The following is a 15,478-nucleotide window of genomic DNA, read 5'->3' on the forward strand; positions in this document are numbered from 1 at the left end:
AGAACTCTGACAAGAATGCTCAGATGACGAGGGGAAGATAAATTCAGAATACCTTTAGGTACAGAGGTGTCCAAACTTTTGGCATCTCTGGGCCACACTGGAAGAAGAAGAGTTGTCTGGGGCCACACATTAAATACATTGCAACATGAAATCACACAAAAATCTCATAATGTTTTAAGTAAATTTACAAGTTTGTGTTGGGCTGCATTTTCAGCCATCCTGGGCCAACTGCGGGAGTTGGGCACCCCTGCTTAGAACTTCGCATCAGTAGGGCTTTGTGCATAATTGATGTGGGGCGTGAAAGGAGAGGTGGGGAGAGGAGTCTGCCAGGACTCTTCAGTTGGAATCCTGGGGTCCATCAGGTGGAGCTCCTGTAAACTGAGATATCGCGCATTATATAGGAGGAGTGAGTCCTAACAGAGGCAAAGAAAGGAGGGATGGTGGCTTTAGTTACAGACCGAGTTACCCTGGTGGTGGCTCTGGGACAGCCAGATGGTGGGCAGCAGGTGTTTGTGTGGTTGGGTCTCGAGAGGGGTGAAACCTGGAGGAAAGGTTCGGTGGGCAAGACCAATAGGTAGAGGTTAGAGCCTTGAGAGGAAAGGAGCTCCCCATTAACCTGCAGGATGCCAAGAGGCAATGGGACTCTAGGAGACATCAGCACTCAAGAAGCCGGCTAACAAACAGCTCCCATGTGACGGACCAGTAAGGAGTAGTCTAACAGTTAAGATGTAAACCAAGAGAAATGGCGCCATGGATATCTAGGAACACACGGTTGGCAGTGGACGTGATGGATTTGACCATGAGCAGGGCACTGGTGACTGTGGGGAGCAGAGCATTTATGTTGAGTGGAGGGAGGTGCCCAACTGCAGCCCAGAGGGGAGACCCTGTGAGAAGCTGTCACCGTCTGCAGACAGAGGGGTCCCTGCATCAGGACTGTTCATAAGGAAGGACAAGCCCTTCTCCACCCACAAGTGAATACAAGGGTTTGATTAAAAAGCAGCCTTAGGATGGCCCAGAAAGTAGTTTCTTTTCCCAGCCTCTTATCTTTTCATCCAATCCCCAAATCCCAAAGCAGCTGTAGAATTATTAAATTCAAATGTGTTCTGATGTTTTTGTCCTGAAGATATTTTACCTGTGATAATTAATTGCTAAATATTCATGGATTCTATGAGAAATCACTATATCCAAAGAAACAAAACCAAAATAAAAGTACACATCAAACCTGATGAGTCTTTGAGCCCAGAGGTCAGTCAAGACACACAGAATTAATTCTGTCTCCAATGTCATTATGCGACTTTGACAGAAATAAACTGCCTTATTGAATGCATCATAGCTCACCAAAAGTTTGGCAACCGTGGTGGAGCCACTGAGAGCTGTTAGTTCCAGGGAGTTGTCTGGAAAAGGGAGCCGGCCCAGACGGCAGCTGGCCAGAGCCGCAAGGCTGGAGCCGAGTCCCGCACTTGGCCGGGGTTTCCTTCACGACCGGGCTCCGTGCCCACTCCCTTTGTGCCGCTGATGAAATAAAGTGTTGGACACAGAATTGTCCGAGGGGATCAGGACTCATCAGGAGGAAAACTCGGGGTTTTGAAGGTCCCATTGTCCCTAATTTTTTATTCTGCCTCTTTCAGAAGCTGTTTCTGTAGGGTCCCCCCCCATAATGTGGTCACTCCATCCTCTCCATCACCAAGTCTTAGGAACCCCGGCATCGCCGTTGATACCAATCTGCCCCTTGCTACTAACAGTGCCCTCATAGTTTTTCTGTCAGTGTCACCTCATCATTCTGTCATCTCCTCTTTATTTCCTGTTAATTTAGGGCCCAGTGTTCTCCAATCTCATGAAATGGTAGGAGGCGTTTGGAAAAGAGTGGGGATGCTTTTATGCAATGATGGGGGGAGGAGCTGCTATTAGCATTTCACTTCTACCAACGATGGTGGAGGTCCTGCCACTCTTGGGGGAGTCCCTTGTAAGGAAGAAGTGTCCCATGCAAAATGCCACTGGTACCCCAGTGGTCAAAAATGAAAGACCCTCTTGTGTGGGCCACCTGCCGGACACCTCCTTGCCGGTCTGTGTTCTTCGGTCTCTCCCATCTCCACCGCTTTCCACACATCAGCACAGGAGATGGCGGACTACCAGATTCATCTTCCCAAAGGAATTTTCTGGCCATTCCAAACTCCTGCTCACAAACCTTTAATGTCTCCTCGTTACTTATCAGAGCAGATAAAATCCACTCCAGCATCCAAATGGACTTCCCAACCCCACGTAATCCAGCTTTCAAACCCAACGCCTCCTGCTTTTCCTCAACCCCCTGAAGCTTCCATAAATCTGAACTCATTTCTCTTGAAACCTTCTGCCATTTTAAATCCTGCCTGTTCTTCAGTATCAGCCTTCGGGCTGCTTCTTCCAGAAGGCCCTTCCTGATCCTGAACATGAGAAGGCATCTCTGTGGTCCTCACGACAGCCCTGTGAAGGAGGTCCAAGCGTTCCCACCAATTTTTCAGGCTAGGGGAGTTAGGAAACTGCAAAAGATCACACAGTTAGCCAACTGCAGACCTTTAATTGTACCCTGCCTCTCTGAAGGTGATAGAAAATGTGGGGAAAATACCTTTTATGTTGTTGTATCAATGGTCTGTTGCCACAATAATGCTAAATAGCAAAGCACCACAACACCTCAGTGAATATTTGTTTTTGTTCACCAGTCTGTGGGTTGGCTGGGGGCTTCTGCTGATCTGGGCTGAGCGTAGCTGATCTCAGCTTGGCTTGTCGTGAATCTGCTGGAGTGTTGGCTGAAGGCTGGCCGCGCTGGGATGGCCTTGGCTGAGTCGCCCGGCCCTGTTTCCCATGATCTCTCGTGCTGCAGCAGGCTGGCCCAGCTGCATTCTCAGGGCAGGGCTGGGGTCCAAGAGAGAGGACCAGAACAAGCAAGGCCGCTTGAGAACTGTGCAACACCGCCCACTGCATTTTATTGGCCAAAGTCGAAAGCACAGTCCTGATTCAAGAGCTGGGGAAATAGTGGATTGGCCAAAAAGTCTGTTTAGGTTTTTTTCCATAAAATAAAAAACACATTTTTCATTTTCACCGATGACTTTATTGAGTTGGATATTTTGATTGTGTTGGCTATCTCCTGCTATTGGCTTCTAGTGGGTAGAGGCCAGGGGTGCTGCTAAACATCTTCCAGTGCATAAGACAGCCCCACAGCGAAGAATTATTTGGCCACAGTGTCAGTAGTGCCAAGAAACTTCACAAACCACTTTTGACACGTTCCATCAGTCACAGCACCTTCCCTATACACCGCACAAATCTTCTTTTTGTGTTTCAGTCGTGCTTTTACCTTTCTTGAAATAACAAAGCATAACACACCAAAAATGTTGCATATTTTCTTCCATCTTCAATATTAAAATGGCTACACAAAAATGCACCAACTTTGATAAGTTTTTTTAAATGCACACTGGTGGGACAGCCGTCGCAATAAAATCTAAAATCGTTTCGAATGAAGTTCAAGACAACTAAGCACTACTAGAGCCATCACATGGAAAAAAACTAGATGAACTTTTTGGCCAACCCAATGCAGTCCACTGCCTGATGAGTGGAGCTGCAAGTCCCATAGCAAAGAGCATGGGTGTGAGCACCCGGGCCACCAGGGGTCAGGGGTCAATGCACTTCAGCTGTTATTGTCTCCTTATGTGCACATAGTGTGGTCCAGAGGAGGAGGTGGTAGAAACTTAGGAGAGATCCAAACCAAACCCTAAACAGCTTTAAGGAGGAGAGATTACCCCCATGAGTGGACTGGAAATATTGAGTGGACCTAGGCTGTTTGCTACTCTTCCCTTCTATTATTGTACAATATAATAACTTCATCTACCTAGGAACACTGTTGTGTCGTACACGTCTTATAACACAAGAACTTGCACAAAGTAAAACGTGACATTATGTGCAGGGTGAAAATGCAGCAAGAGAAATGTGAGACTGATTTTTGTTTATAACTCATCAAAAGAAACTTCCAAAACCATTGTAGATGGAACTCCCACCCCGTTGGCAGCCCAGAACTGTGCTGTGCATGTTTAGGAACAGCCCCTCCTGAGGGTGGGCAGGCGTGGGGGAGTGCGAGTAAGAGCAGCCCTATGGAAGAATCAGGACGTAGAATAAAAGAAATTATGAGGGGAAGGTTTGTGTAGTTTTCAAGGTGCCCCCTGCTCAACCTGAGGTATTTCAGAATTGTAAATAAATGAAAACATCTTCTGAGGAATGGGCTGTACGTGTGGCAAAGGGAGATTGATTTGTTCACCACCAGGGAGTCAAGTAGTGAAACGTGGTAGCCTCTCTCTAACCTCTGGTGTTGTCTGAGGACCTCAGCGTCCGTACCACCTGGGACCTAGTTAAAAATCGCGAGCTCCCCAGCCGCGCCCCAGACCTCCTGGGACGGAACCTGCGTCTAGCCAGATGTCCCCGTGGTGCCCGTGGACACTCAAGGTCGGGAAGAACAGCTGTAACAAGATTATACTGCATTTTGGAGGCAGAAAATCCTAGTCTTCCTCCCTGGGCAAGCCAGCTTTGCAAGCCTTGGTTTCTTTATAAGAATACCTGCCTCTATCACAGTGTGTGACGGAGAGGGCTAACAGGTAACGTCACTGCGGTGAGGTGCGGGTATGAGCTGGTAAGAGGCAGGTGCATGGTTCTGGTGTCCACTTGGGACAGAATTGGTATGAAATGTGGCAGTTTGGCACTCAAGCCCACATCCTTTTTAAAGGCAGGCAGACACTAATTTGCATGGGGTTTTCCTCCCACAGACGTCAGGCGTTCTCAGCCCCACTGTTTATGAGGATCACCTGGGAAATCATTTAAATTACTGGTGCCTTGGCCCTACCAGCTGAGATTCAGGTTATTTGCCTGGGGCGGGGCCCCGGTGCGTGTGTTGTTTAAAAGCTCCAGGGGCGGTTTGCTGAGCAGCAGAGCCTCGGAGATGCCGACAGCAGGGTGTGGGCGGCTGCGTCTGAGGAAGGGGCGCTCAGCTCTGTCTTCTGTCCTCCGCCACAGTGTTCCACCACCTGTGGGCTGGGGGCCTCCTGGCGCCACGTGGAGTGCAGCACCCAGGTGGACGCCGACTGTGCGGCCATTCAGAAGCCTGACCCCGCCAAGAGATGCCACCTCCGTCCGTGTGCCAGCTGGAGAGTGGGCAGCTGGAGCAAGGTAACTCCCCAGGCTCGGGGGTGTGCAGGGGTGGGGGTCTTCTACAGGTGTTTGCTAAGAAAGTAGGTTTCTCGCCTCCCTTCTGCCTCCCTTCTTTGGTAAAACAGTGGGTGAGTCCGTCATAGGCATTGCCCCAGACCCACTACTCTTGTGCACGATAGTCTCAGAACAAGTACAGAGATTTTCTTAGCCCACGTGTTCTTTTTTAAAAATTTTATTTTAATTGTTGTTGCAGTACAATTTTCTATCTTTTACTCCCATCCCAACCCACCCACCCAGCCCTCCCCTCCTCCCTCCCATTTCCACCCACCCCTAGTTTTTATCCATGTGTCCTTATACTCGTTCCTGTAAACCCTTCCCCTTTTCCCCTGAAATTCCCCTGAAATTCCCTCTCCTCCCCCCTCTGAACTCTGAGCCCACCTGTTCTTATCCACCTGTCCTTTCCCTTGCCAGACAAAGTGGGGCTGGGGAGGGGGAGGGGAGGGAGTTAAATTTGCATAATCAATTGCTTGTCCAGCAGGCAATGCTATTTCTAGATTACTGAAGTGTAGCATTAGAATGAGTAGTTACACATGATCACGTGTATAATTAAATCATGGCCCAGCAGGTGCTTTCAAAGCAAGCTCCACCTCCAATCTGCCAGACTCGGGATAAAAAGAAAGCTGAGCCATAGAGAAGAATTTGGTCTTTAAAGTATATGTCCTGTACCATCCTTGCTCATCGGGCCGTGGTTACTCGTTCCTTTGTGCTGTCTGCAGAGTTCCTGTAAGGGCTGCATTGGCTTTTAGGGTTAGCTGGCCTTGGTGCTTTGGGGCACTACCCAGGCCCAGCAGGCCTGTCACCTGGATGGGGCGGAGCCGGCCCTGGGGGATTCACCCAGGCTGTAAGACACTGGTCCGTGGTGGGGTGAGAGCCACCTGGCAGGAGGCGGTTCAGAGGTGGGAGCATGCGTGCGTACACCTGTTTGCCAAGGAAGCGCAACCCTAGGATGCCCGTTAGGCCCCCGTCCTCTCCCTGGGCAGCCGGTTTCCCTGCGCAGCCTTGACACAGAAGGGAAAAGCAGTTGCTACCCAGAGGTCTGGCGGGGCTGGAGTCCTCATCTAGGGAGAGCTCGTGTCCCCCTACAAGCGGTGCTGCGAGGTGTCTCCCGGGACAGCTCTGGGTCCCATGGCGGCCTTACGTGGCAGACAGAGTGCGGGATGGTGTGCACCTGCTCTAGGCTGCGCTTCCGAGAATGAGACTCTGATTTGGGAGAGGGGGAGTGGGATGGCTCCCTGAGAAAATTACTGGGCTTTTCTTGGTCCCCCCACCCCGCCGCCAACCTCGCTTTCTCTGTTTGCACGCCATTGTTCTTTCAAGGGTGAACGCTGGCTCTTGTTTCCTTCTCTGCCAAAGCATAACAAACACAGGGGCCAACAAGGACTAGATGCTTGGCTATAAATTCTCTTCAATATCCCCCAAAAACCACCAGAAACCTCTTGTATCTCTGAGCAAGTCCTAAAGGCCCACTGTCCCATCGCCAGGACTAATTCTCCCCGTGGAAATGACACGGCTTGTAGAGAGGGCAGGCGCATGAGATGGCTCACGCTTTGCAGAGGCTGCTCCAGTTAAAATCCTAGGAATTCCAGCAGGTACAAATCCCTGAGCAAGAGGCCTGGAAGCCCCTCTCTGGGGCCCGACCCCCTACGGAAAGCCCTGCTCCGCCCGTGCCTCCCTTCCCTGCATCTCTGGCCTTCTCTCCCTTGTGGCTGGGAGGGGGGCAGGTACTGTGAACCCCGACAGCACCCCTGGTGGTTCTGTAGAAGACGTGACCCGCCATCAGGTTCTGCCAGAATGTGGTCACCACCACAGCTGAGAAATCTAACCCTCCAGGTTACCTAGTCCTATCAGGAGAGAAAATGTCCCTCTCTTTGTTTTCAGAATAAAAGATAAACCTCATGTCAGGGATGCTGTTTAACTACTAATAGTCAATTGCACCGACATTTGTTTTTTCTGAGTCTCATTATGGATACTGCATACACCATGGTTTCCTGGAAATGTCGGTTTAGATTTTACCTTCAATTTCGATGATGGAGACAGACTCTGCTTTGACTCCCACATGACTGACCAGGTCGTGAGGACGTCTGGAGTGCGGATCACGCACGGGAAAGATTCGAAGGCCTCTTTAGTGTCACTCCCAGCAGGGCTTGTGAGCTCGCTCAGAGGCAAACCTCCGGAACCCAGAGTAGGAAGGTGGGCCTCTGGCTTTGCCTTAAATATCCAAAGGGTTTAGATTCTTCTAAGTTGATAAGTTAGCCTTGAAAAAATTTTTTTTCTCTAATCCTCACTTGAGGACATGTTCACTAATGAGAGAGAGAGAGAAAGAGAAACGTCAATAGGAGAGAGAAGCATTAATGGGTTGCTTCCTGTACGTGCTCTGACCAGGGATCGAACCTGCAACCTGTTGGTTTGTTGGTTTATGGGCCAATGCTCCAACTAACTGAGCCATCCAGCCGGGGTACAGGTTTGCCTTTTTACAGATACTTTCTCAGAGGGAAGAATTCTAATTAATTTTGCCTTGAACCTTCCAAGTTATCCCACCGACCTCTACCCCAGATCCAGAGACACTTCAATTCTCACAGGACGACAGGGCAGGCTGCAGCCTCACTGGAACCTCCCGGTGTCACACCCGGGGGCTGCAGGTTACGCCCCAGTAGCTCTCCACTGCAGTCCGAGTGGCACTTGTTTCACTGGCTTGTGTCCCTAGCACCACCCGGGTCCTCGCTGAAAAGCCTGCTACAACCACTGTGGGCATTTCCTCACACACAACGCTAGAATGAGACTTCACATTCGCATCCCTGGCTTTACAATGAGTAGGAGTAGTTTTTTCACACTGACTTGCTTCCTCTTGATGCATTAATCGGTCGAGAGCCAACGCAAGGCCGTAGTCCTCAGGTTTATCCCAAAGACAGACTTGGGAAAAAGCAGTTCTGCGGAATTGAATCCTAGAAGCAGCGCTGGGCTGGGGATCCGACACATCTGGGTTGGCGCCCCCACGCCCAACTCGGTCACTGACCAGCATGTGACACTGGTCCACTCCTCTAACCTCGTAGGAGCCTTAGCTTACTGGCCTCTGAAAAACGAAGTGGAGGATGGTGCCTCCGCCTCACAGGGCTGTTAAAAGGATCTGAAGAGAGAATGTGAAACAACTCTCAGGGGTAAAGACTGTTCGGGTGAAACCCAGGGCAAACTGAGCTCCCGTAAAGACTAGGACAGGCTCTTACATGTTTGCTCACCTCTGGCCTCCAGGGGCAGGAGGCCTGTGAACAGGGACCGTGGAGGAAGTCCTGTCAGCCGAGTGACTGGCTCAACCAGGTGTCCTCCCCAGTCCTGAGCAGACAAGGTGCTCAAAGCGTCCATGAACTCTGGAGGACTTGACCTACCTTAGGCCCTGGCATTTGCCAAACACCACCACGTACCCAGCCTTACACAGGAACTTTAGGTAAACAATTGAATTTTCCCCTACTACAGACCATTCTTTATAATTCCTTTTGTTTCGAGCAAACGAAAGCTTGGAGTGTTTCTCTATCACTAACACTTGATCACTAGCTGGTTCTACATACTCTCAGCTTAAGAAACCATCACCTGGGGGATGAGCCAGTTGAATTACAGCTTTTCAGAAAGAGAGGAAAGACTACACAATAACTATGTACATTAGTTGTAAGACACGTGGCAATCCAGAACTAAAGTCTGTATGAAAAATGTGATCACTGTGGTGGAAGAAGTGCAATAAGTGACGCAGGCGAGCTGGAGAACCCTTCAGTCGGGTTGACACCAAAGCTGCCTGTCGCTCACAGCTCCCACGCTCCCTGGTGGAACGTTGTGCCCGAATCTTCTGAAGTTTTGCAAACCAGTGGCTTGACCATCCCTTTATTATCTTCCTGAGAATGAGTTCTGCCCTTTTCATGGTTAAGTCTAAGAGATCTTGATTACTTCTGAAATGAATTAGAAATACGTTTACATTTTTCTCTTGGAGTGTTCTGTCTTTCCACCTCAGTAATGTTGCAGTTTTATTTCAGTGGTGGTTGACTTTATTTTCTGTAGCTTTGCCGGAAAATAGGGAAAGTGGCAGCTTTTCCCTATGACCTTGAGTTTCGTGTGTTTGCTAATGTATTTGCACTTATTGCCCGTCTTTCTGTCTGATTCTACTCCTTGTCTCCATGTTTATTGGATCTTACAGATGGTTGATGGCAGAGCTACATGGTTTTAGATGTGAATTTTTACACATGAATTAAATAGGGAAAGAGCCACTGTCTTGCTAAATACAAACAGTCCCCAACTTTTATACATAACACGTTCCCAGGAGCAAAGTCCAATGTGCAAAAGTCAAAACATAGAATTGCAGGTTACAGGGGAGCTTCCGTCCCCAGAAACAAAAAGTTGAGCAGCAGGAAGGTGGGTTGTATACTGAAAACCACTGCATGTATTTTACTCTGGATATAATTTGTTGTGTGTCTGAACTATCACCCTGCCTTGGCACCCCTGAGGGTCTCAGATTCAGGGACCCCTAAAGAGGAATGCCAATTGAGTAAAAGCCCTTGGGGCCCCAGGAAGCAGGAACCTAAGAACCCTCCAGCTGAGGGCTGAGGTCCAGACCAGGAGGGCCCCCGTGGTGGCCCCCACCATTCTCGGTCATGGCCTGTCCCGCCTTCTGCTCTCACATTCTGACCAGCTCGCTGTTCCTAAACAAGCCTTCTCATCCCACAGCACCGTGCTCCTCCACGTGCCATTCTGTCCACCCTGAATGCCCCCCACCCTGTTCTGCCAGCCGAGTGGGCATCTACTCACATGATTCAGCTCAAGCCTTGGCTCCTCTGTGCAAGCCTTTCCTGACCTCGTCGGGGAACTTGACCACCTCCTCCTTCGTGCCCTCACTAGGTCATGGACAGCTCATGACCTAAACCCTGCGTTACTTCTACTCATTTATGAGACTTTTCCCTGCTGCTACATCGGGATTCAGAGCCTGGACCATAACAAGCGCCCAACAAGTGGGAGGAAGGAAGTGGGGGTGGTGGGGTGGGGGTAACAGATGGAACACTGAATTTTGGTGCTGTTCGATGTAAAATTTTTGGAATGCGTTATTTGATCTTAAGGGTTTTAGGAATCTGTTTAGCATAAGGAAGGGAGCGGAAAAGAATTCTTCCTGTATCCTGGCTTAGTGTTTGGCATGCAACCTGGAGAGCAAGGAAGTATTCTTAAATCAAAACGGAGTACAAGTCTGTTGATCCCACACACTCACACGGCTCCAGAATGTCAGAACAGTTTCGTCATCTAGTTTAGCCTCCTCCTAATATCGATGGAGAAACAGAGCTTAGAGAAGTGGTTGATCCACAGTTATACAGCCAGCTGGGGTCAGGGTTGTAATTGTGCATAGCCTCCTGCCCTCCTTACCTCTGACATTCCTTAATGTTGCTGTACTCTCCCGAACACACTGTGCACGTTTCATGTGTCAAGAACAACACAAGGGAGAAATCACTGTGACTTCTGTCTGTCTCTGCCAGTGGCTGCTGTGCACTAAGGGTGTTTTCATTCTGTCTCAGTCTGGTTTGCAGTCTCTGTCTGTTAAACTGATGCAGTAGCTGGAGAACGAGCAGGCCTGTTTGGTCACAACAGCGTGTAAGCCAGTCTTTCTGCTCTCGTTAGCCTGGCCCTGTCCCCAGCCTGGTCCACAGGTTAGGAAACAGGAATACAAATGACCCTCCTGTAGGGCAATGAGAAAATGAATATAACAATTGGCCTTTAGCACACAAAGGTAGAAGAGTGTTGGGAGTGGAGTGATTTAACATCCTGCCCCCGCCCTCATGCTGACTGCATCAGACTTTTTGAAAGTGGAATAGAAAGGTCGTAGCTTTACTGAGTGTCTTCCCTTATTACTGAGTTCGGCATATTAACGCATTTCATTTTTCATTGAATGGGAATCCCTTCTTTACAAAAGGGTGATGCTATTTTGAAAATTCAATGGAAGAAGGCCAGACTATAGAAAATAAGAAACTAAAACCCCCTTTTATACTTAGGTCTCATAAAATATCCTTTTCCTAGTAATGAGTTTCCTTGTTTGCACCATGTGCTATTTCCCAGAAGTCTGTCTGGTCACACAAACGGCTGCTTTGTATGGAAATTATTAGCCTGCTTCCTCATTTCCTTTGTGGCTGATTTTAATTTGGCAGTTATTTCTTTCTCTGTGTATGTATAGCACGGCAAGAAAACGAAGTCCCTAATTTGTTTGGCCAGGGGGCGGGGTAGCTGTCTTTTAAGTGCTGCTGCTCTCTGAGAGGCTACCTGCGATGGTCATGGGGGCATCAGAGCATCAGTCTGCCCCCGATTGCCCAGGCCCACACCTGTCCTTGCTGCAGCCCAAGGACTAAAGCCAGGTGGTTTGCTGCAGTCTTGCCTGGTGGCAGAAGAAGAGGGGGTGGTGTCTTGGGATCTGTCTCTACTGAAATGTTATGAGGCATTTTTTTCCCAGCTACAACCCTACAGCTATGACTAGTCCACCATGGCCAGAAGGAGAGTGTGATGTTTCACTCAATAGAGAGGAGGCCCGTGAAATCATCCCTTGCAGCCATGGACACATGACTGGGAGGGAGGGCTGCATTTTCTCGTCCATGAATGCAATGAAGTGATGGCCAAAAGGGTTAAGAGAGCAAGGAAAGGGGTCTTGCATCCCTGTGGTAATCACAGACCTCTGCAGCCCATGGACAGCCCCCCACTGCCCTTTCCTCGGAGTTCATGCCTTCGTTCAGGAGGTTTGCGTGAGGTTTGCACGGACCCTTTCTGCCGTGCCTGGCACCGTGCTATGTGCTCGGGACACGTTGGTGACTGGGGTAGGTAGGGTGCCAACTTCATGGCAGTGAGAGGCTAGTAGAAGGATGGACACAGTAAATCAATTTGTTCTCGAGTTTCCTGTCCCTGTGATAGAAGCTGGAAGGAGCTGAGGTAGATAAGAGGGAGAGCTGCCTCAGGGGTTCAAGATGTTCAAGGAAAGTTTCTCTGGGGTCAGTGGGTGACACTGAAGCTCAGGCCTAAAGGGAGAGCAGTGGCCGGTGGGTATTGTGAAGGAGGGACATTCAGGACATAACGCAGAAGCACAGGGGTCCGCCTGCACCTCACCCGCCTCAGGTCCCCATCCGCGTGCAGGCAGTGCGCAGATGGGCCAGGCCGGGCCAGGCGGGCCAGGAGAGATGAGGATGCTGCAGCAGGACAAGCCGAAGGGCTCTGGCAGGTAGTAACATTCTGAACAGACTGGAGACCGAGTCTCAGAGGCTCAAGTGATGATCAAACAAAATTTAACTGGGGAGGGGATGAAGTCACTTCCAAAGTCGAAGAGGTCGGACAGCTGAGAGGAGAAGTTGTCCGGAATAGGCCACACGAACTTTGATTGTAGGGGACTGTGGCTTGTCCGTGTGTACTGTGACCTGAGGAAGTTAGCAGCCTGCTGGGCCATGCCCCTCACTGACACAGAGCGGCGTGAAGGGGCTGCTCCCCAGAGGCGGGCACCTGGGAAGAGGGGGACTGGGGGGAGGGGCAGGGCCTCCATCACAGCTTCCGGGGAACATGGGCTGGGAAGACTCTGTGATGGCACCTGGGTGAGGGAGATGGGGTTGGGGGTCGAGACAGGGTCTGCTCAGCCTGGTGAGTCAAACCCCTGAGCCGTTGCTCAGTTTGTGTTTCTCAGCAGACCCTTCACTTGAGAAAGCGTAGCCCTGTCTTGCGTTCAGAGTCACGGAGAGGCAGGGTTGTGGGAGGATTCGGAGTGGGGCGTGGATGTGGCTTGGCGGAGAGGTGCCCTTGTGGGCAGTCTGGTCACCCGGAAAGAATACAGACCCCAGAGGGAGCCGCTGCCCGGTGAGACAGACGCTGTGCCAGCAGGGGCCCCAGCCCCAGGGGCGTCTGCAGCCTTCAGCACAGCCCCGGGAGGTAGCAGCTGTACCCCCACTTTACCGACAAGACATCTGAGCCTCAGCATGTGTCTGTGACTTGCCCACGTGCGCGTGACCAGTGAGTGAGGAACAGGACATCCGCCTGGCTCCATCAGACAGCCGACCCCCACCCTCCCACGCCTGTGTTTTTGACACTCGGGAGCCTGGTCTCTGGGAGCAGCCCGAGTGGCCCCCTCTCTGCGGCGTGTGAGGGAGAACAAACACCTCCCTTGACAGAGAGCTGAGCCTCTTCGTGACTGCAAGTCGCAGGGCTTCGTGGAACGCCCGGGACTCAGGTCTCCCCTTTCCTCTCCCCCCCACCCCACAGTGCTCCAGGAACTGCAGCGGCGGCTTCCAGGTCCGGGAGGTGCAGTGCGAGGACAGCCGGGACCACCGGAGCCTGAGGCCCTTCCATTGCCAGTCCCTGGCTGGCCCTCCTCCGCTGCTGAGCAGGAGCTGTAATCCCAAGCCCTGCAAGGACTGGCGGGCAGAGCCCTGGAGCCAGGTACAGCCCGCAGCGCGCCGTCCTCACAGCCAGGCCAGCAGAGCGCATGTTAGTGTGTCACCAGGCGTGTCAGGGGGGACCTCGCCTGTGTCCTGCTCCACTCGGGCACCCGACGCAGTGAGGGGGAGATTGACCCGCTCAACAACTTGAAGCCTGTGTCCTATGGTTTTCACTGAGACGAGTCAGCGTTTTCATTAGAACCCAGTCTCCCCGAGGGAGGTGCAGGGGAGCTGGGTTCCTTGCCGGGGAGATGGCCATGGACCCCTTCGATAGAGCGGTTCACATCAGGGCCCCGAGTGCTTCTCCTGGGCTTCGTAATCCAGCTGTGGAAACAGCCAGATCCTTTGCACACTCGGTCTAGCACGGGTCCCGCCTCTCAGTTAGACGCCCAGACCACTGCACAAATAAAAAGTGTGCGTGCGTGTGTCTGTCTGTTCAGGCCTGCGTCTTCTGTTTTGTGAGGGCCCAGAGCCGGCTGGGTCTTGGTCCTACTCCAACACGTGCAAACAAGGGCACCCTTCTTTGGTCAAGTGTGATGATCTAACTTGCCAATAGGTAGATGTCTCAGCAGATACAAAATACCGGTCCCAAACACATCCATGCAGGGTGGGAAAGAACAGAAGAACCCAGTGTGTTTTGAGAGTGTCTGTAAGCTGGGCATTTTACCTGCAGCACCTGGTTTAACTCGCACAGCAGCCTGGATCGGAGGCTCGCTAATGCCATGTTGTGGTGCAGACCGAGACCCACGCGCGCTCACGCAGCTAGAAAGTATAAACCGAAGGAGTGCCAGTTCAGGCCTAAGGCAGCTTGCGGTGCCTGTGCCCTTTCTGCTGCAGACCTCAGCCCAGAGGGCACTGAGCACAAAGGGTGGGCTGAGGAAAAAGAGCAAAGGAAGAACACTTTTGGAGGAAGCGACCGTGGGCCAGGGAGGGGAAGGCAGAGAGAAGCACAACCGTAGGATGCAGAGTTCGGGTCACACCGTGGAAGACTGAGTTCCCCAAAGCTACTGACTTGTCTGCTGGGCCACCCAGTCACACCAGTTTCTCAGCCTCTGGGCCAATGCCTGGTGCTTTCTGGGGCAGCAGCCTCCCCTGCCGCCTCTTTCTCCTCCTCCCTGCCCAGCTCCGGAGAACGGAAGTGCCTGCCAGCCCGTGCTCTGGGCTCAGGCCTCCGAGCACTCGTGTTCGCTGAGCCTGGCGATGGCTTCCGGAACCCCGGAGTCTGCAGAGGGGCTCTGACTGCCCCATCAGAGAACTGGCATTTGTGGGTTCTCAAGGCTGAGCAGTTATGGTTATGAAAAAGAGGTATCCTTCATGCTGCTCAGCAGCTCCCGTGAGCCCCAGTCCCGAGCCTGTTCCCAGAACAGTGTTCCTGGAAGGCCTCCCACCACCCTCCCTTGTAAACTTCTCTGTTTTAAGCAAACCACAAGGTTGGAAGTCTTCCCTCTGAGGCTCCGAGCAGTGGAGACGGAAAATGCAAAAGCCGGTTGGGTGTATCCTGGGAGCTGTCGGGGTGCTAACATGTTGAGGGGCTCTCCCTGAGCCGCCACGATGCTGCCATGTCTGCACACCGTGTCTCACACCCCATGCAGAGGCCCCGGGCCCCTGCAGTGAATGCAGCCAGCCCAGGCTGCTGGTGAAAGATGCCTCTCAGCCACGGGAATGTCTGCTCTCCAGCGGGCCTCAAACTCTCATGCCTCAGAATCACCTGGAGGGTTTGTTCCCGCTCAGGTGTCTGGACCCCACCACCCCTAGAGTCTCCTATTCGGGGGCCTGGGGTGGGGCTTTAAATTTTGTATTTCTAACAAGTATCCAGAAGCTGCTGCAGCTGC

At 51.6% G+C, this 15,478-nt stretch overlaps 1 protein-coding gene across 1 annotated transcript in view; it reads left to right on the forward strand.

The window, feature by feature from the left end:
* ADAMTS12 (ADAM metallopeptidase with thrombospondin type 1 motif 12) overlaps window positions 1–15,478 on the forward strand; it is a 260,203-nt gene that overhangs the window by 220,311 nt on the left and 24,414 nt on the right. Inside the window, exons 20-21 of the mRNA XM_028517194.2 lie at window positions 5,032–5,184; window positions 13,471–13,647. Of these exons, the coding sequence (XP_028372995.1) occupies window positions 5,032–5,184; window positions 13,471–13,647 (330 nt within the window). The remainder of the gene's footprint in view (window positions 1–5,031; window positions 5,185–13,470; window positions 13,648–15,478) is intronic.

Source organism: Phyllostomus discolor, chromosome 3 (genome assembly GCF_004126475.2).
Source record: "Phyllostomus discolor isolate MPI-MPIP mPhyDis1 chromosome 3, mPhyDis1.pri.v3, whole genome shotgun sequence".
Lineage (NCBI taxonomy): Eukaryota > Metazoa > Chordata > Mammalia > Chiroptera > Phyllostomidae > Phyllostomus > Phyllostomus discolor.